Genomic DNA, 22,465 nt, shown 5'->3' on the forward strand with positions numbered 1-22,465 from the left:
CGGCCACGCGTTGCTGTGGCGAAGTATGGTGGTATGGGAGATAAAGTCTTGAGGAATTGGTGGTAGTTAAGGTAAAGGTAAAGGTTTTCCCCTGACTCTGGGGGTTGGTGCTCATCTCCATTTCTAAGCCGAAGAGCCAGCGTTGTCCGTAGACTCCTCCAAGGTCATGTGGCATGACTGCATGGAGCGGCGTTACCTTCCCGCCGGAGCAGTACCTATTGATGCACTCGCATTTGCATGTTTTTGAACTTCTGGGTTGGCAGAAGCTGGGGCTAACAGTGGGGGCTCTCTCCGCTCCACCAATTCAAACCTGTGGCCTTCCGGTCCAGAAGTTCAGCAGCTCAGCGCTTTAACACGCTGCGCCATCAGGGGATATTATTTCCTAAAGGTTGTGAATATACAATATTTCTGATTGGTTTTTTTGTCTGTTGGAGGCAAAATGATTAGGATGTAATGGCTTGCAGCTTTAAAGCCTGGCTGTTTCCTCCCTGAGTGAATTTTTTGTTGGGAGGTGTTAGCTGGCCCTAATTGTTTCCTGTTTGGAATTCCCTTGTTTTCAGAGTGGTGTTGTTTGCGATATTTTATGTGCTTCTACTGTCTGTGGCCCTGAGAAAACAGAGGATTTGCCAGACTTTGATGATGGGAATACTTTGTTGGGAGGTGTTAGCTGGCCCTGATTGTTTCCTGTGTGGAATTCCCCTGTTTATTTACTGACCTGGTTTTAGAGATTATATTGTTCTGCATTATTCTATCCCAGTAATTATTTCATATTAAAGTAGAATCTCACTTATCCAAGATTCGCTTATACAATGTTCTGGATTATCCAACGCAGTCTGCCTTTTCATAATCAATGTTTTTGTAGTCAGTGTTTTAAATTCATTGTGATATTTTTGTGGTAAATTTGTAAATACAGTACAGTAGAGTCTCACTTATACAACATAAACGGGCCAGCAGAACGTTGGATAAGCGAATATGTTGGATAATGAGGGATTAAGGATAAGCCTATTAAACATCAAATTAAGTTATGATTTCACAAATGAAGCACCAAAACATCATGTTAGACAACAAATTTGGCAGAAAAAGTGGTTCAATACACAGTAATGCTATGTAGTAATTACTGTATTTATGAATTTAGCACCAAAATATTAATGAAAGCATTGACTACAAAAATGCGTTGGATAATCCAGATCGTTGGATAAGCGAGTGTTGGATAAGTGAGACTCTACTGTAATTACTACATAGCATTACTGCGCATGGAACTACTTTTTCTGTCAAATTTGTTGTATAATATGATGTTTTGGTGCTTAATTTGTTTAATTGGCTTTTCCTGAATCCCTTCTTATTATCCAACATATTCACTTATCCTGCCGGCCTGTTTATGTTGGATAAGTGAGAGTCTACTGTATATTGATAACCTTATATTATCTGCTTAGAAGTGGATTATATGAGGCCCCTTCTTCACAGCTGTATAAAATGCACACTGAAGTGGATTATATGGCAGTGTGGAGTCAGGATAATCCAGTGCAAAGCAGATAATATCTATATATATATATATATAAAAGAGTGATGGCATCAGGGCAGCGGACAAAACAACAAAACTACAGGCCCCCCAACCTCGAAATTTGACAACACAACCCATCATCCACGGCTCTAGGTTGATACAACAAAAAGAAAAGAAAAATAAAGTCCTAATTAGAGGGAGAGGAATAATTGTTTTTATCCAATTGCTGCCAGTTTGAAGGCTAAGCTCTGCCCACTTGGTCTCCTAGCAACGTACTCAGCCCAGGGGACAGGCACAGTTAGGCCTCTTCCACAGATTATCAGATTTTAACTGGATTATAAGGCCCTTCCACACAGCTATATAACCCATTTAGAATCTTATATTATCTGCTTTGAACTGGATTATCTTGAGTCCACACTGCCATATAATCCACTTCAGTGTGCATACTAAACATAAAGACAACCATACAACAATACCACCACTACCTCAACAATTTCTCACCAACACCACCAGACAACGCCACAGCAACGCGTGGCCAGGCACAGCTAGTGAGATTCTAAATGGGTAATATAGCTGTGTGGAAGGGCCTTGAGTCTACACTGCCATATAATCCAGTGCAAATTAGATAATCTGTGGAAGAAGCCTAAATTAAGCCTAAATCTGCCTGTCCCCTAACTGAACCCTGGCTGTCCCTTTGCTGACAGGCTGGTTGCTAAGCGACCAAGTGGGCAGAGATTAGCCCTCTAAACTGGCAGCAATTGGATAAAAAACAATTATTGCTCTCCCTCTAATTAGGACTTTATTTTTCTTTTCTTTTTGTTGTATCAACCTTGAGGCATGGATGATGGGTTGTGTTGTCAAATTTTGAGGTTGGGGGGCCTGTACTTTTGTTGTTTTGTGAATTGCCGTGATGCCATCAATCTTTTATATATATAGATTGAGGATTCTAGCAATTTTAATTTTAAGTCCATTGGTTGTATCTTTTGTTCTCTCACATTGTCTCCTGATCTTCATTTATTCCTTTCCAGTTCTTCTCAATGGAAATTAAACTGAATTTTTCATAACAGATTATTTGACATTAAAACTTTTCTTAAATTATTATTAACATCTACAAAGAAAGTTCTAGAACTTTTATTTAGATTATTAATAAGTTAGTGTTTTTATCATTTTATCATTATCATGCTATCTCTCTTTCTGTATTTACATCAGATATATTTTCCATCTATAACTCATGAGATTGAAAGTTCCTTCGGGCTTAACCACAATTTCTCAGTATGATAATATTCATATAGTCAATTTTTAAGAACTTTCCCTGATAGCCTTTTGGTGGTCAGCCTTCTTACTCTATACTTTTTTAACATGCTGGAGGCAACTGGTGAGGCAGGCTTACCTAGTATGCCCTTTTTTTCTTTGTTCACGCATGTTCAGTAAGGGATTCTGGGGACAACTGCCGTTTTTTCTTGCCTGTTATAAGCAGGTACACAGCTAAGCTACAGTATGGGCTCTTCCACACAGCTATATAACCTAGAATATCAAGGCAGATAATTCGCAGTATCTGCTCTGACTTGGATTATCTGAGTCCACACTACCATATAATTCAGTTCAATGTGGATACAGCTATGTGAAAGGGGCCTATGACTGGCTAGACGGGAATCTCATTCTTTCCCATCTTGTGCTTTGCTGAGTACATTGTTAACTACAGATCACTGTACAACACAACAGCAAGAGACTGTAGTCCTACTTCAATATCTTTTTGTGCCAATGCTATTAAAATACTTCTAAAACCTTGTGGATGGGGAGGAAAGAGATGCTGAGTAGATGTAAAATGTATTTGCTAAAAAACAGTTTCAATGTTAGAGGTTTTTGTTATATGAGGACTTTTATGCTTTATACAAGTTCAGGAATATGTCCATACAATATCTGGGAGGCAGTCAATCTATACTATTACTGTTTCTAGTTTGTATGTTTCCCACAAAAATAATGTCCCCTTGCTGTTCACAATATAAAAATAGGAAAATATATACCCATAATGGACAATGTACACAAATACAGTATCAGTTGATACAATCTTATGTTTCATACAAGCTGTACCCGGCTACATGTTGCTGTGGTCCAGTCTGGTAGTCTATGTAATAATAATAATCCTGGCCTAAATAATAATACTAATAATAACAGTAATAGTAATAAGAGTAATAGTGTAAATAATCATAACACTGGTATATATAATGATAGTAATAACTATGTTACTGGTCTATATAATAATATAATAATATTAATTTAATCAGTTTGGCATATATTGGGAGTTCTTGCTTAATTTTTTCTAGGACCCATGCATTTGTCCTTACGGCAGTCCATGGTGTCTGTATAGCTCCTTACCAGTGCCACGTTTCAAATTAGTCGTTAGGATTACAGTATTTTTTTTTTACTTTTATGTATAACAATGAAAGATAATCAGCTAATTTGATAGTAATTGTGGGAGTTGAAGTCCAAAATACCCGGAGGGCCAAAGTTTGCCCATGCCTGGTATAAATGCATCCATTGCTATTACTATTACCTCACAAGTTAAAAGTGCTGTCAACCTGCTTCATTTCAACCGTGTGGGGGAAAGCCATGGCTAACTGTCATGGGCAACTGCCCCACCAAGCAGAGAGAGCTGTGACCCTGGCACCCACGCCTCCGTCCAGCCTCAACCCCCACGGAAGCCCGCTCCCTCCCTCCCTCCCTCCCTCCATGCCTCAGTCAGCTTCCCCCTCTTTATCTCCTTGATGGGTGAGAATTTCTAGTGGCACTCTAGTCTGCATGTTCACCCTACATGTTCTCCAGCCCCTTCTTCAAGGCCTCCAGCTGCTTGTTGTCCCGGCCATGGCTCCGCAGCGCTTGGGGCAACAGCAACCAGACCTAGGTGAGCCCAACCAGAGCCCCAGGTGGAGAGGAGAAAGAGAAGGATCTCTCTGTCTGTCTGCCTGCCTCTCTCTCTGTGAGGAAGGCCCCGCTGTCTCGTCCACGTCCACTCCCACAATGTCCCGCGTCACATGTCAAGCATGTTTTTACCTGTCTCAGGTGTGACATCTGTATAATATTAGGCATAAGGTAAAAGTTTCCCCTGACATTAAGTCTAGTCATGCCCGACTCTGGGGGTTAGTGCTGATCTCCATTTCTAAGCCAAAGAGCCAGCGTTATCCAAAGACACCTCCAAGGTCATGTGGCCAGCATGACTGCATGGAACGCTGTTACCTTCCCGCCAGAGCGGTGCCTATTGATCTACTCACATTTGAATGTTTTCAAACTGCTAGGTTGGCAGAAGCTGGGCCCAACAGTGGGAGCTCACCCTGCTCCCCGGATTTGAGCCACCAACCTTTCAGTCAGCAAGTTCAGCAGCTCAGCGGTTTTACCTGCTGCGCCACCAGGGGCCCTAATATTAGGCATGTGAATACATAAAAATTCTCGCCTGTTCAAATACTACGTTTTGTCCAAGTTTCATAGCAATCAGTGAAGTAGTTTGGAAGATACAAGGTCCCTCACAAACGGACATTATGTTTTTATTTATATAGATAATATGAACTGGCAGAAGTAACTAACTATACAACTCATTTCTGTTGCCCAGTTTATTCATCATTTGCTATCACCTATTATAAAGCTTTTAAACTCTGAATAAATTAAAAGAAGTTCTACAACTTTCTATGAAGGAAGAATTTACAATAGTCTTTAGAAGCTTTCATAAATATGTCTTATTGCTCCATTAGGGCAAGACAAAAAAAAAAGGCGCTCAATGACTAACACATCAGTTATGGAAATATATTTTCACTGAGTAGAGTCAAAATCTGTGCTACATTCATTTGGTGATGGGGATTTAAACCATCCAAATCAAAAATTCAAAATCCGTAATACACCAGTACTTGGTTTGGGGACAGAAATTGCTTAAACAAGTTTTAGAAAGCATTACACATTTACATTCATGGAACTACTGCTGAAATTATTCATAAAATCAGTAATAATCATTGTCTAACTGGTTTATATGCACTCGAATCCACAAAACTGCTCCTATAACTACAAGAAAGCAAACTGTGTGCAAATATAATTCTGTACAACAAACATGGAGGTGTCCTTCAGTATAGAAAACTAATCAACATTGAGATTGTGGTCAAAATCTTAGGCCGCTTCTACACTGTCATATAATCCAGATTATCAGAGCAGATAATCCACATTATCTGCTTTGAACTGGATTATATGAGTTGACACTGCCATATAATCCAGTTCAAAGCAGATAATCTGAATTTTATATGGCAGTATAGAAGGGGCCTTAGATGAAGACTAACAAATTGAAAGGACTGTTATTAAAGAACTAGATAAAATCCCCAAATATAATGCCATACCACTGAATATCAAAGTTAGGACTGTCTACGTCATTCGCAGTGTCTACACAGAGATGTGGAAGATGAACAACAAAGAAAGCTAACAGTGACACAAAAATCAGCTCATCTAAGATATGATGCCTGCGGAGAAAACCACAAAAAAGCAAATACATGGGTCCAACTGCTAATCAAACCTGAATCCTCACTAGAAGCCAAAATGAGTAAACTGAGGCTATTGTACTTTATCATGAGACGAAATGATTCATTAGAAAAGATTTGTAACTGCTGGTGTGATAAGATGTAGCAATTAGCTCTGACTGAAAAATTAACTCCACATGGCTAAAGAAAAGAGAAACATAGTGTTACTATGATTTAGCATTTTTGTTAAGCATATGAGAGATAATACTGGACTTCCAAAAGCCCTGAATCTTTTTATTTGTCTGTCATGAGGAAACACTTTTAACATCTTTTCATTATGTATTTACAAGTTGGGTACTTTAGCATGAACTGTAAATTTGTGTATTATTATCAAGGAGTTGTAAATACCTCATTTTTTAATTTGAAAAAAAACTGTAATGCTTGCTTAATTTGAATATGGCAGGGAAAGGGTAAGACCTCCCTAAGATGAGCAGACTGCCTCAATTGAGGAAGCAATGGACCTCAGTTTGCAAAACCCCAGCAGGACTGTTAATGTTCTGATCTTTTCAAGGTTTCTCAATTATAAAGTCATTATAAGTTGAAACCAACTTCACAGCACATAATAATAACAGTCTAATTACCGTAATTCCATTGCCTAGGCATAGTTAACTCATTCAGTCTTAATAGCAAGATTGAATGAGTTGACAGGCAGACATTCTGAGGAACAAGAATGTTATAAGAAGGCCAATGTTTTAAACTGCTTCTCTGCAATGTCAACTGCCAGTTTTACACATAAGCTTCATCTTTAGTTTCTTTTTCAAGACTCCTTGGCTGACTGAGTGGAAGACATTAAGGTCATTCTTTCCTTTTTGTTAGGGGAACTGTTAAGTAACTGGACATAGTGGATGACTGATGCTCTTTTAATGGGAGACACAGATTCCATGGTCCAGGTAGGAAGATATAAACTAGTTATGGAATATTTAGAATAAGAACAAATGTTTCTTCAGAAAGGTTTTTAAAAAACAAAACAAAAGGAATTGTAATAGAATACGACTGGTAGCAGTAAGTCATTGAAATAGCCCACAGATATCACTGATAAAAGTTTGACAAGAACTCACTGATGATACTGAATATCTAGATTAGGAATTAGGAATGTGTGACTTTCCATGGTTGCCTGAACTCACATCAGCACTGATTACTCTGGCTAGAGCCCAAAGGGTGAGCAATGGCCAGAGAAAACAGCTATTCATTTTCCTACACATCTTTAAGCACCCATTTTGATCAAATTTTATAATGGAAATTAGAGAAGAAGAAAGGTTTGATGAATTTTATTTATATGAAAATAGTTGAAAAAAATATATAATCTGAAATAAACACTAGTCGAGATGTGGAAAGAGGATCTAAACTGCAATGAGTCAAACATTGAACACTGGATTAACTCAATCAAAAAATTACATATATTAGGACCAGAGAAACACAATGAAAAATATTGACCAAATGGTATAGAACCCACTGATATTAGCCCATATAACTAAATCATTGTCAAAACTATGTTGACATAAATGCGGTGAAACTGGCCCTTTTATATACATGTGGTGGGACTTCGATAAGATACAAAAAAATTATAATAAAATAAAGAAAAAAATGGAAAAATTAATAGCGCAAAAGAAGACTGGAATAAAAGGGATTTTTTATTCAGAAAATAGATGGCAAGGGCAGCATTAATCATAGAATCATAGAATAGTAGAGTTGGAAGAGACCTCATGGGCCATCCAGTCCAACCCCCTGCCAAGAAGCAGGAAATCAATAAATAATAAATGGGCTGATATCATAAACCATGTTAAAAGTGGCTCAAGCAACTGTAGCTCTAGGCTGGGAAGAGCAGGAAAAATGGGAATTTAAAAAATGGTTTAAATATTTAGCAGACAGTATGATCCAGGATTATATTTTTGAAAGGAGGATAAAATATATAACAAGCTGTTGTAAGAACTGAGACACGAAATAGGGAATTCTGATAGTTAGAGTAAAAGGAAAAAGAAAATATAAAGAAATGAACCATACTCTCTTCACAACTGATCTAGTAAAATAATACTCTAATTGAAGCTACAACTGTTCCCAGTGGGTAGAGGGCTATGGGGGAGGAAAGGTAGAAAAAAACGCTGGACACAAGTGGTAGATACGTGTGGGATTAGGACTGGTAAGGTTAAGAAAATAAGACATATTATATTGAATGAAAATGTAAATGGAATATCACTATCAACATTTGTATTATTCTACTTGTGTTTACAATAACAATTAATTTTTAAAAATCTTAAAGCACCCAATATCTATGGTAGTACTGAGGAATTATTGTGCTCAACAACAGTTTGCATGTCCCATGCTCCTATTATATTCAACATCTATAGAAAACAATGAGCTATGTCATCCAGAAATTTGAAAAGAAATGCCATACATATAACATTTTACTTTGTTTTTTCATCAAATGTGGGTGTAATTGGTAAAATGTCGAACTAGTGTCTGAAACCAATAATGTACATAGTGAAAAGCAATCAAGTTTAAAACTCAAATATGAAAAAATAGAAAGCATCAGAGTGTTGCTCTGGACTGTAAAATGCAAATTCATAGAATCATGAAATTGTGATCTCAGATGTCATCTAAAACTATTCCTGAAACACTTCTAATTATTGGACACCATGATTCTTCTAGAAAGGTCTAAAGTGGAACATATTGCTTTCAGGCAGTTCACATTTTCAAGAAATTTGTCTTAGAGGCATAGTAATCATGGAGTGATTCGATGATTAAGAATGGCGAGCGGTATGCAATCCTGACAATTTTGCTAGAAGAAATCGAGTTCTGATGTACTGAAAGTAACAATTCCATTTCCAACTAGGACTCCAAGCTACATGTCAGAATGTTCTGGGTAAAAGATGAGGTGAAAAACAAATTACAGAAATCTTTATCCAATCAGGAAAAAAATAACTAAGACAGTGTGGTTTTAATGGGCCCAGTAGAACTCCAAACAGCTAAGCAAAAGTAATGGACACATTTGGAGGGGGGGATTACCACAAGAAGTACCTCCATAATCTTTCCACCTCAGTTATAATTATGGTGAGGCACAGTGAGATTTTGTTCAAAATTTCTGGGTAACCATTTCCTATTCAAATCAGTAGATAATTCTCCAACATTGTCCCCCTACCAAACCCTCCAAAACAGACTTAATTTTTTACCTTGTTTCCACACTCATGGCCAGATTGGCAAATTTAAAGCGGAATATTAGGAGAGAAAACTATTGTATTTTTATTAAGTTCTAGAAGATTTGTGGTGGTCTGGGGTGAAAAAAAAACAGCCCAAATCTGATGTTTTAAAAAAGGCAACTGGCATTTTTGAGGGGTTTCTGAGAAAGTCCTGTGGCTGCATGAAGGCCACACTTTGCCCACTTCTGCTCTAAAGTGAAGTATTGGATAAGAACACAAGAGTCATAGGGAAGGGAGGAAGAAACAACAATGGGTGGAGAAAATTGTGGCTGAAGTTGTGACTCATCAACCTCACATTCCAAGTGCTTTATTATGGCCTCTGATTTATGTGGTTTTCATTTCCAGAGTGGAAGGCGAGGAGAGAGGAAAAGGTTGCCTGATATTTCCCAGTGTGTACAGGGAAATTCACAACCAAGATGCAATACTCTTTCCTAAAAATGTAGATTCCATTCCAGCAACTGAATGCAGTGAAAGAAGGAAACAACAGTATTCAGTAAAGCTGCCAGATATTCATTGGTTTAATACCCCAAACATCCACTTACTCCTCTTGCATATAGGGTAGCAATTGTGAAGGAATGTACTCATGAAAACTGGAAGATACCTCTGATAAAGGTGTGTTTTTTAACCAGAAGAAGTCAATTCCTATCAAAAACTACCAAGGGCTCTATCAAATATCAATTAACATTAAACACCACAGTCTTCATATGACTAGAAAACTGGTTAAGAAGTGCACAAGTAGCATGTCACATTAAACAACATTCACATAAACAAATACTACAAGAAAACTAGACACCAGGTAAACAAGTTCTAGACTTGCCTTGTCTCTAGCAAACTAGCTTCTATGTACCTGGATTTTAAGGAAGTGGGTTGTTATAGAAGAGAATTCAATCACAAAGCACCTTACAGCAAACACCAGTCACAGTCAGTTGTTTCACTATTTGCTGCTATGTATTATTTTTATTATATTATCTGGCAAACCCCATATCCAAACTGCAATCTGGAAAAAGAGTATGATTGGTAGAAGGAAACTGGATGTTTCTAATTTAAATAGAGTTTAGTTAAGTTATAATATTTCAACTTATGAACTGCCAAACAAGAGAAGTGCCAAAAATGTTCAGTAGTGTTTCTGAAAACTGGATGTACTCCAGCATGTTCAACATCATTTAAAGTAGTTTGGCAAACAGAGTTTTTGTTCCAGGCACACTTTTCAGGAAGCGTGTATTTTCCAACACAACAACTAAATCCTGTCAGGCAAAAGCCAATACATGATGAGGCACTAATGTGTCTTTAAGATGCCCTAAGGAACCCCCCATGAATCGATGAAGAAAATACTTAATTGTCAGTAACTTAAAAGTACTGTCAGTCCTCAGTATCTACACAGGATTTCAAATTCCACAGATAATTAAGCTCCTACTATAAAATGACAGCTACATGAATGTGGAAGCATTAGCGTCTTTTGGGAATTCTTAAAACTGCAGGTGATGCCACCTCATTTCTTCGCATGTGCCTGGCTACCCAAAACAGCAAATTCTCTGGCTAAGACTTTCTAGGCGTTTTCTCAAAGACTTTTTTTTCTTTCTGTGGTTGCTTGCATCTGTGGATGAGAAAGTTCCAGGTACAGAGGGCCTAGTAAGGGTATCGTCAGGTAGCAATAGCTATACAGTTTCAAATCTTTTGAATGTCTTGTAACAGTCTTCGAGAACATCAGTTTGTCACATATTTTTATAAAATGTTCTCTTCATCTCCCTCCTCCTTTCCATTATCCTTATTGGGCATCTTCACAAACTGTAATTCTCAACAGATTCAAAGTTATTCTTATTTGTTTCAAGGTTCACATTCCTCTTCATCAGGACAAAAGAAACAAGTGAGAACTCTGTCAATGCAAGAATCGCATTAAAAGTGTGGGAAAATAAGGTGCCTACTTTTACAAAGTATCGACTGCATTGCTCCCTTATGCTGATACTGCAGTATTTCTAACTTCCCACATGTAAAAGCATTTCTAGGATCTGCACTTTATCCTGCTGTACTTTATTGCAATCATTTAAATGACTTTGATCTTCATGAACTGCTCAGATAATGTAATAGCAGAATATAATTAATTACGATGTATAGTTAATATGATGATATAATTCCCCCTAGGTATCATTTCTCAAATAAAAGAGATTTGAGTGTTTCCTTCCCCCTACTCATTTTTTTAAATCAGTGTGTACTTTTCTTTTTTTCTCTCAGTCCATTCCGTCCTTCAGTCACTACAGGTATCGACAGGCCCTAAAACATGTTGCTATCCTTGTGTGCCTTCAAGCCACTTCAGACTTGTGGTGACCCTATCCCCGAGATTTGCTTGTAGACTCTGTTGTGAGAGATTTTGCCCTTGCCTTCTTCTGAGGCACAGAAAGTGTGGCTTGCTCAAGGACATCAGTGGGTTTCCACGGCTGAGTAAGGATATGAGTCCTGGTATCCCAGCATCGAACTCCAACATTCAAAACAAGATGTTGTTGCATTTTAATAGCTTGCTGGGAGAGATCCAAGTGGAGGGGTGAATAAGAAAGAATGTTATTATTATTATCATATAGATACAGGTAATCCTCAACATGGGGCTAGCACTGAGAGAGCTCTAGGTTTTGTACTACAGGCAATCGCTGGCCAAGATAGGTTCTGTAGGTTTGTTCTTAAATTGAATTTATAAGTCAGAACAGGTACATTTTTAAGTGTAACTCCAACCAAACTCTCTCTGTGTGTGTATACATACACATATAAGGAGCCCCCAGTGGCACAGCGGATTAAACCACTGAGCTGCTGAACTTGCTGACCGAAAGGTCGGCTGTTCAAATCCGGGGAGTGGGGGTGAGCTCCCACTGTTAGCGCCAGCTTCTGCCAATCTAGCAGTTTGAAAACATTCAAATGTGAGTTGATTAATAGGTACCCCTCCGGCTCCATGCAGTCAATCCGGCCACATGGCCTTGGAGGTGTTTACGGACAATGCCAGCTCTTCGGCCTAGAAATGGAGATGAGCAGCAATCCCCAGAGTCGGACACGACTAGACTTAATGTCAGGGGGAAACCTATACCTTTATCTTATATAAATATAACTTTGGATAGCATAGAGAAAGGTTAACATCCATGTGGTGTTTGTTGTGGTGTTTGTTTGTGGCAACGAAGGTCCGCATAGTGAAAGCAATGGTATTCCTCATAGCAACCTATGGATGCGAGAGCTGGACCATAAGGAAGGATGAGCGAAAGAAGATAGACGCTTTTGAACTTTGATGCTGGAGGAAAATCCTGAGAGTGCCTTGGACCACAAGAAGATCCAACCAGTCCATCCTCCAGGAAATAATGCCCGACTGCTCACTGGAGGGAAGGATGTTAGAGGCAAACTTGAAGTATTTTGGCCACATCATGAGAAGACAGGAAAGCTTGGAAAAGATCATGATGCTGGGGAAAATGGAAGGAAAAAGGAAAAGAGGCCGACCAAGGGCGAGATGGATGGACGGTATCCTTGAAGTGACTGGCTCGACCTTGAAGGAACTGGGGACGGTGACAGCCGACAGGGAGCTCTGGCGTGGACTGGTCCACGAGGTCACGAAGAGTCGAAACGACTGAACGAGTGAGACGACGACGGTGTTTGTTGGCTGTCTGTGCCCCAGTTCAGAAGATTTCACTTCACTTTCTGTCCCTGTAACAATTGGATTTGTGGCTTGTGGCTTGGTGATAAAGCTACAGTGGAGACTCCTGTTCCCCATGATAACTCTTCCAGGTGTGGATTTCCCTTCCAAGGGGCAGATTTCTCCCACTTTCTGTGGCCTCACCTGCCCGTTCTTAACTAGGAGTCGTTTGTATGCTGGATGCCTGTAACTCAAGGACTGCTTGCATAGCCAAGAGTAAGGAAACCATTAGTTAAATAACTGTGTATTATCAGTCTCCACATCAACGTGACTGGAGGGAATCGCTAGTGCTAAACCAGACCTTGGAGGAAATAAGAGGCTGTGTCTATGAAAGGATAAAGTTAGTTAGGCTGCCAGGCCTAAAGGCTATGGAACCCTGGGAATTATAGTTTCCCAATGTCTTTTTAGCTTTCTCTGCCAGAGAGGACTACTGACACGCCAAACGACACCTTCCACGATGCCATGGCAGTTCCAAGTGCTGTCAAAGTGATGTGATTCTGTCGTCTATAGCAGGCATGGGCGAACTTGGGCCCTCCAGGCGTTTTGGACTTCAACTCCCACCATTCCTCACAGCCTCGGGCCCCTTCCTTTTCCCCCTCAGCCGCTTAAGCGGCTGAGGGGGCAAAAGGAAGAGGCCCGAGGCTGTGAGGAATGGTGGGAGTTGAAGTCCAAAACGCCTGGAGGGCCCAAGTTTGCCCATGCCTGCTATATATAGATGTAAGCACAGAGTCCCCAGTCCAAGCTAGGCCCTGGCCTCCCTCACAGGGTTCTTGTGACGCTATAAGACCTACCTCTCGAAGAAGTGCCGGAGAAAGAAGATGCCTGCCGCCAAGGGGAAGGCGGCCAAAGCGTGCCGGGCGCTGTATCCGCTCTCCTCGCCGCCGCCCCGCTCCAAAGCGGCCCAGGTCACGTTGGCCGGAAACCAGAAGCGCTCGCTCCATAGCCCGCTCCACAGCCAAGCGGCCGCCGCTGCCACTACCGCCATTTTCTCCTCCTCCTCCTTCTTCCTCGTCGTCGCCTCTTCTTCTCCGGCCCTCCCGCCGTCACCCTGAGGGTTCCAACTCCGCCACCGGCGTTGCCGCCGCCGCGAGGGAAGGGGGCGTGGCCAGGCGCTACAGGGAGGGGGCGAGGCCACACGCCGGCCACGCCCATCTGTCTCTCGAAGGCCGCCTGGGAAACCGCCACCCCACCTTCTCCTTTCCCCTCCCTCCCCCCAAGACCGTTAGGAGGAAGGAGCTAAGGCGCATGCGCGTTGCCTGCCCATCCAGCGCGAGAGAGTGAGAGGGAGTAGTTCAACAGGTGCCGCTCTCCAAAGCCAGCTCTGTGGGCCCTTCCACACAGCCATATAACTCAGATTATCCAGGCAGAAAATCCCACAATATCTGCTTTGAACTGGAATATATGGCAGTGTAGACTCAGATAACCTAGGGCCCATACACACAGCCTTACAACCCAGAATATCAAGGCAGAAAATCCCGCCATATCTGCTTTGAATTTGGTTATCTCAGTCCATACTGACATATTACTTACTTAGGCCATCCTTCCTAGCTCGAGGATGATGGTCCTCCATGTGTAGTGTCTTAGTGGTGGATGCGCAGGTGGCTGTGGAGACCTATTCTTACTATAATATATTTTAATATAATAATTATTTATTACATGTAATATTACAGCATAGGAGCCCCGGTGGCGAAGTGTGTTAAAGCACTGAGCTGCTGAACTTGCAGACTGAAAGGTCGCAGGTTCAAATCCCGGGAGTAGAGTGAGCGCCTGCTATTAGCTCCTGCTTCTGCCAACCTAGCAGTTTGAAAACATGCCAATGTGAGTAGATCAATAGGTACCACTTCGGCGGGAAGTTAACGGCGCTCCATGCAGTCATGCGGCCACATGACCTTGGAGGTGTCTACGGACAACGCCGGCTCTTTGGCTTACAAATGGAGATGAGCACCAACCCCCAGAGTCAGACATGACTGGACTCAACGTCAGGTGAAACGTTTACCTTTTACCTAATATTACAGTATAGTGGTATAGTACAGTATAGTAATATATGATGCTAATATTGTGCTATGCTATATTGTATGTACAGTACATATAATTTGTCCCCTTTGGGGTGAGAAGGGTGTGATACTAATGCAGTAAATAAATAAAAATAAATATTCTTGACCGGCATGTTCTTCCGCAGTGAAGACATCCGTTTCCTGATGGAAGGCGATCTTGGTCAGGGTGGGCTTGACGCGCCTACCTCATGGCAGTTGGCACGTTTCTCCCTTAAGTCCTCCAATCCTGCCTCTTCGAATTCTGCAGCACTGTTGGTCACAGCTGACCTCCAGTTAGAGCGGTCAAGAGCTAGGGCTTGCCAGGTCTCAGTGTCTATGCCACAATTTTTAAGGTTGGCTTTGAGCCCATCTTGAAATCTCTTTCCCTGTCCACCAACATTCCTTTTCCCGTTCTTGAGTTGGGAGTAGAGTAACTGCTTTGGGCAGTTTGGGCATTCGGATAATGTGGCCAGTCCAGCGGAGTTGATGGCATAGGAGCATCGCTTCAATGCTAGTGGTTTTTTATTCCAGCACGCTGACATTTGTCCGCCCGTCTTCCCAAGAGATTTGCAGGATTTTTCAGAGGCAACGCTGATGGAATAATTCCAGGAGTTGAGTGTGACAGTCTTTGTTTCGTAGGTGTATAGTAGGGTTGGGAGGACAATAGCTTTATAAACAAGCACCTTGGTATCCTTATGGATGTCCCAATCCTCAAACACACTCTGCTTCATTCTGAGAAATGCTGCACTCACAGAGCTCAGGTGGTGTTGTATTTCAGCGTCAATGTTGACTTTTGTGGAGAGGTGGCTGCCAAGGTAGTAGAAATGGTCAACATTTTCTAATGTTACACCATTAAGCTGTGTTCCTGGCATTGCAGAGGGATTGACTGACAACTGCTGGAAGAGCACTTTTGGTTTTCTCAGTGTTCAATGAGAGGCCGAGCTTCTTGTATGCTTCTGCAAAGTTGCTCGTAGATCTTCTTCTGAATGCACACAGACTATGTTATCACCAGCATATTGGAGTTCTATGACAGATATTGTTGTGACCTTGGTTTTGGCTTCCAGTGTGCTGAGGTTAAATAGCTTGCCAACTGTCCGATGGATAATTTCCACCCTGGTGAGAAGCTTCCCATCAACAAGATGAAATATCATAGTGATGAAGATGGAAAATAAGGTTGGGGCAATAACACATCCCTGTTTGACACCTGATTCCACCTTAAATGGGTCACTTTGGGACCATTGCTGTCCAAGACTGTTGCCATCATGTCATTGTGGAGGAGCCACAAAATGTTCACAAATTTATCAGGGCACCCGATTTTTTGGAGGATGGTCCAGAGAGCACTGCGATTCACTGTATTGAATACCTTTGCAAGATTGATGAATGCCATGTACATAAGTTGATTTTGTTCCCTGCATATATATGGAATATATATATGGAGCTAACATATATTCCAGTTCAAAGCAGATAATGTGGGATTTTATTCAGCTGTGTGGATGGGTGTGTTTCTGTGCCATGGCTTATTTACAATACACACCATGGCTTTCTTAGGGGAGGGCTGCATCTCCTACACTGTGGAATACATGCAGCTTGGCACCACTGCAATTGGCATGGCTCAATGCTGTGGGATTGTGGAAGTTGTAGTTTTGCAAGGTCATCCCAGCCGAAGAGTGCTTTTTTATTTCGTGTCAAAAACATTGCATCAATAAATAAGTTGAAAACTAATAAAATAAAAGGAGCACAAGCAGCTAAATCATTTTAGACCAAAAACAGCAAGTGCGGGCCCTTCCACACAGCCATATAAGCCAGAATATCAAGGCAGAAAATCCCACACTCTGCTTTGAACTGGGTTATCTGAGTCCACACTGCCATATATTCCAGTTCAAAGCAGATAATGTGGGATTTTATTCAGCTGTTTGGAAGGGGCCAGCAATTGCATTGTCTGTAGCTTTAAACAGTTCTTTCTTTATGCATGAAGCAGGGCTAAGTTGTTTGTTCTTCTCCACAGTCACACAAGGTGGAGGGTTCTTCTAGGTAGTGTTATTTGATCTGCCCACTCCACTTCTGTGTCTGTTCAGGGACTTCCAAGTTGCCCATTCTTGGTTTGCCCCTGGAGGAAGACCCTCATGGGTGGTGTGTGCCTCCCCAAACTACAAATCCCACAATGCCATATCACTGAGCCATGCTAATTAAAGTGGTGCCGAGCTGCATGTATTCCACAGTGTAGTGGGTGCACCCCTTCCCTAAGAGATCCATGGTGTTATTGTAAGCAAACCATGGTACAGAAAAAGAGCTGGCTTGACATCATGGCAGTTATGATGATGCCAAGCTGTATTAATTCTATAACGTATATAGATCAGGCTTGGGCAAATTTTGGCCCTCTAGACATTTTGGACTTCAACTCCCACAATTCTTAACAGCCTACCAGCTGTTAGGAATTGTGGGAGTTGAAGTCCAAAACAACTGAAGGGCCAGAGTTTGTCCATGCCTAATCTAGATGCATCCATGGAATACTAAGGGCCCTCCTGTATTATGAAAATAATGCAGTTTGACACAGTTTTAGCTACAAAGGCTCAGTGCTGGAATAAAGGGAATTGTAGTTTTAGATGGTATTTTAGCCTCCTCTGCCAAAGAGGACTGGTGCCTCACCAAACGATACCTACAGTCCCATAGCACTGAGCCGTGGCAGTTAAAGCGGTGTCAAACTACATTAAACTGACAATGTGGGCACACCTGAAATAGTTTTGCTAGTTCCTTCCTCAGGAACATAAACTGCGGCAGCTGACATTCATGTGGAGGTCTCCCATGCAAGCACCAACCAGGACTTGCCCTGCTGAGATAGTTTTGTACACAACATGTAGGCAGTTTTATACACATTTTTGAAATAATGTTGGGTGAAGCAAAGTCTGTGCCCATTGAACCATCCAAAAGGGAAAGTGTCACTGTCTTAGCCATGTGGAAAAATTTGGAATATTTTTAATTTTTTTAGACTTCCAGAGAAGGGATGCTGAATAATTTGCATTCAAGGATATCCATGTTCAATCAGAATGTAATAACTTGAACATTGGGAGTTCAGTTTTATTTTCATTGAGGGTAATTTTAATGAAAATGTTACCGGGCATTCATTCTCCCATTTAAAAGTAGAAGCTTCTTCATGACAGACGGTCATGACAATCAATTTATGTTAAATGTTAAAAAAATACAGAGCAGCAGACACATTATTTCCTGACTACCAACCAGGAAATAACATGAATGTAAAAGAATGGGAGTGTTATTTTTCTATTTTATTATGTTTGAAGTGCGTTTTTAAAACGTGTGTTTTTTAAACAGGGCTTTGATTTAACTGTGTTTTAGCATTGGTTTTAATGGACTTTTTAGTTGTTCTGTGTTTTTATAGGGTGGTAAGTCACCTTGAGTCTGGCCTGGGAGAAAGATAAGCTATAAATACATAAATACGACTCCTATCTATGCTTAGAAAACTGTTTAAGACACAAATAAAGACCTCTCTCTTCTGGCAGTCCAACCCAGTCAGGTTTGAACTGTGAATTTTAAATTTGCATCCTGTTATTATCATGTTTTAATCTTTGTACTATGTATTTTAGCATATGTGTTTGGGCTGTGTTGTACCCTGCCTCAAGTAGTGATTAATAAGGATTATTAATCCCTGCTTATTAATTAATTAATCATAATTGTTTCTGTTATGTGCCACATGGCTTGGATTAATGAAAACCTGGAAAAAGTTAAGAGACTCTGACAATAAATAATTGGTTAAACAAGATATGAGCAATAGCTCTATCAGAAAAGTTAACCTATCAGTTAAGATTAGCAAAAAGTGACTCGAAGGAAGATATATTTGATAAAACTTGGAAATTGTTTATTTGTTTCATGTGTAAAAGCAATGGTGAATTTAAACCACCAAACATCCAAGAAAGATTGTGATTGGTTCATTTATGAGTACACTACAATGATTTTATGTAATGAATAAAATTAGAATAATATAGAAGTAATAAAATTGACCGCCATATTTTTATAATGCTATGTAAATAATGGGTGGGTTAGGGGGGTATAGATCTGGGAATAGGGGGTGAATAAGACATTCATATTATGTTTCAAATGTTTAAGTAACTGAAAACAATAAAAAATAATGGGTAATAATTCTTAACTATTATTAAAACACGTGTGTGTGTGTGTGTGTGTGTGTGTGTGTGTGTGTAGAGAAGGTAAAGGTTTCCCCCTGACATTAAGTCTAGTTGTGTCTGACTCTGGGGGTTGGTGCTCATCTCAATTTCTAAGCTGAAGAGCCGGCATTGTCCATATGGCTGGCATGACTGCATGGATTGCCGTTACCTTCCTGCCAAAGCATACCTGCTTGCATTTCCATGTTTTCGAACTGCTAGGTTGGCAGAAGCTGGGGCTAACAACAGGAGCTCACCTTCTCCCATGGATTTGAACCACCAATCTTCTGGTTAGCAAGTTCTGCAGCTTAGTGGTTTAACCTGCTGCACCACCATGCCGCCTGTGTGTGCGTGTGTGTGTAGTATGCATATGTATATAGATATAAACTTTTGGTTTGTAGTTAGTTACAGAAGACATTAAAGAAAGGGCTTCCACATGTTGGCCTACATCTTCTAACAGCCCTAACCATCATTGTCACATGGTGTGAGTTGACATTCAGCAACATTTGAAGGGATTGCATTTTGTAGGTCTCTGCAAGCATGACAGAGTATTAGATTAGCATGTAGGGATCCTGCTGAGTGTAAAAAGGGCAGACTAAAGATGCATCTACACTGTCGTATCAATGTAGTTTGAAACCACAATGTCATGTGATTCCATGACATTGAAATCATGGTTCAATGTCATGGAATCATAAGAATTGTAGTTTTACAAAGCCTTTCGTCTTCTCTGCCATTGACTGCTAGTCCCTCACTAAACAATAAATCCCAGAGTTATGTAACTCTGAGCCATGGCAGTTCAAGTGGTGTCAAACTATATTATTGCTAGTGTAGATGCACCCTAAGATGGTCTATAAGATTCCTATTTGTTGAGTTTTTAAAAGCAACTAAAATATGGATGTTCAAGGCTGTTACTATACAATGGCATAGTAAAATGGCTGTCCCTCATATAAAATGGCAAAATCAAGATTTGCTTTTTGGATTTTTAAAAATATGGTATTTTCAGTCCATGGATTATTGAATCCATGGATGCAGAGGACTGATTGTATAATATGCTTGAAGCTCTATTAGAGTTGTGATTGATTGCTGTTGCCTTTGAAGCCTGAATCTATAGCCTGGCCTGCTGTAGCGTTTTATGCCAATCTTTCTCAAGATGTAACTATTACAATCTGCCATCCTGAAAAAATTAAGCCGAGAAAAAGTTTTAAAAAATCTAATTGGAAGAAGGGATAAAAATAATTATGTATACTCCAGTATACTTTACCTTTTTACCTATACTCCAGTATTGCAAGCTTAAAAAGAGAATAGAAAATCTTAAAAATTATACATTTCAGACAAGAACAGAGAAGGTAAAATAATTTGCTAGTGAAGATACTAATGGGGACAAGGGGCAAGATCTGAGATGCAGGAAGTATAATATCAACAAAGTAATAATAATAACATCAACAAAGTATAACAGAGATTGAGAGCCAATGCATTACAGATTCTATTGGTCCCCTGACCATTGACACACTAGCTGGGAGTGGTGGGAGTTGTAGTTCCACATCTGGAGAGCAGTGGGAAATTTACATGTTGAAAAAAATCCTAAAGTTACAGTAAGAATATGAGGTATCAAAGTATTGCAGGTTGGAATTATAATAGATCGAGAACCAGCTTTGTGACACACTCTAGATTTCTAACACATTAATCCAGTGGAGAAGTACTGGGACTAATGTGAGACCAGCATCTGTTAAACAATGACATTAAAAACCGAATTCATTCATGAAAGCTAGGCTTGTATTTAAGGCTAAAGTGTCGGCAAGGAAGTAGGTTCTGACATGGAAGTCTTGTACCTCTCTCAGCTTCTTCCCTCTTTTCCCAATCTGTTATGCGAGTATAATAAGCCCTTTCCCAACCTAATGTCTCCCAGATATTTGAGCTACAGTTTTCAGAGTTGAAATCCAATATATCTAGAGGGTGCTCTATAGAAAAGCCTGACTTTCCACATAGTGTCATCTGGATTAGAGAAATACTATATCTGAAAAACTCAAAATGTGCCCTGAAATGTGATGTGAGGAACTTTATGATAGTGAACAGTTGGAAGAATTTACCTTGGGGTGGTTGTATGTTTTCCGGGCTGTATGGCCATGTTCTAGAAGTATTCTCTACTGACATTTCGCCCACATCTGTGGCAGGCATCCTCAGAGGTTGTGGGCGAAACATCAGGAGAGAATGCTTCTGGAACATGGCCATACAGCCCAGAAAACATACAACCACCCTGTGATTCTGGCCATGGAAGCCTTCGATTACACAGAATTTACCTTGCTCAGATGTTCCCAACAAAAAGACCAAAAAAGAACACGTTTTAAAAAGAAAAAAGGATCCATGTTTGGAGCCTGCTATGAATATTGTACAAGTTACATGAAAAATAGTTTATATCCAGTAAACAAATCAAATACATTGCCGTTCTATTCTGAATATGTACATTCCTGCTCAGTGTTTGGAAGCTAAGCAAGGTTAGGTCTGGGTAGTATATGGATGGGATTTTGCTTTGGTAACCAACCTCCTCCCATTAAGATACATGTCCAGTATCCCACACATACAAAAACAAGTATCTGTGTGTATGTGGGTGTTAATGGAATTAGCTGTGGCCATGGCACTCTGTGAGGTTGAGAGAGGGTATCTGTGTGGGCAGCAGTTTAGCAAATGTTGAACTGACCTGTTACTAGCACTGTAATCCGCCAGGTTTAGTGCCAACCAGTTCTTAGGGTTTTAGAGAAGACTTTAGTAACGGGCAGGATTTAGAAGAGAAAAGTCAGGAGGAGAACTCCCACAGAGCCTCCAAGCGTTTAACTGGTTCAGCTCTGGAGCAAAGCGCTTTATAGTGAGCCTAGCACATTAGAGCCCTGGATTTGGCAAGAGCACTTTTATGCCCATTATTTCACCAATTTCTCCTGCCTATTATACATGACAGAAAACAATTGCAAATTAATAATTACCTATCCCCATAAAACTTCCTAGACATTAGCTCACGTACTACTTAAACTGCAAATTCAGAGGAAACAGTTGAGTACTTGTTGACATTTCTCTAACAATTGACATTTCAGTCGCATTCCAAAATTAATTCGTTCTCTCACCACGTGGAAGAAGATACTGTTATCCCTGCTGTGAGGTCTGACAGTACTTCCTCAGTCCGCTATCAAATGAATTTTGGAAATGAGTTTAGCTCTCAGATGATGGTGCTTAGTACAAGACACGCCTCTCCACAGTTCACTTTGGACACAAATCTCCAAATGTTCTTCTGATTCTGAGATGGATTTTGAACTTCAAAGGATGAAAATACCTGTTTTGCTGGTATGGTATCAAGTAAAGGTCCAA

General features: G+C 40.4%; 1 protein-coding gene and 1 long non-coding RNA gene across 2 annotated transcripts in view; one reads left to right on the top strand and one right to left on the bottom strand.

Annotated features, from left to right (window-relative positions):
- cers5 (ceramide synthase 5) overlaps window positions 1-14,031 on the bottom strand; it is a 46,759-nt gene extending 32,728 nt beyond the window's left edge. The window contains exon 1 of the mRNA XM_062970962.1: window positions 13,698-14,031. Within this exon, the coding sequence (XP_062827032.1) occupies window positions 13,698-13,891 (194 nt within the window). The 5' untranslated portion in view covers window positions 13,892-14,031. The remainder of the gene's footprint in view (window positions 1-13,697) is intronic.
- A 76-nt stretch (window positions 14,032-14,107) lies between these two features.
- LOC134296321 (uncharacterized) overlaps window positions 14,108-22,465 on the top strand; it is a 32,871-nt gene continuing 24,513 nt past the window's right edge. Inside the window, exon 1 of the long non-coding RNA XR_010003023.1 lies at window positions 14,108-14,889. This is a non-coding gene — a long non-coding RNA (uncharacterized LOC134296321). The remainder of the gene's footprint in view (window positions 14,890-22,465) is intronic.

Source organism: Anolis carolinensis, chromosome 2 (assembly GCF_035594765.1).
Source record: "Anolis carolinensis isolate JA03-04 chromosome 2, rAnoCar3.1.pri, whole genome shotgun sequence".
NCBI classification, from domain to species: Eukaryota; Metazoa; Chordata; class Lepidosauria; order Squamata; family Dactyloidae; genus Anolis; species Anolis carolinensis.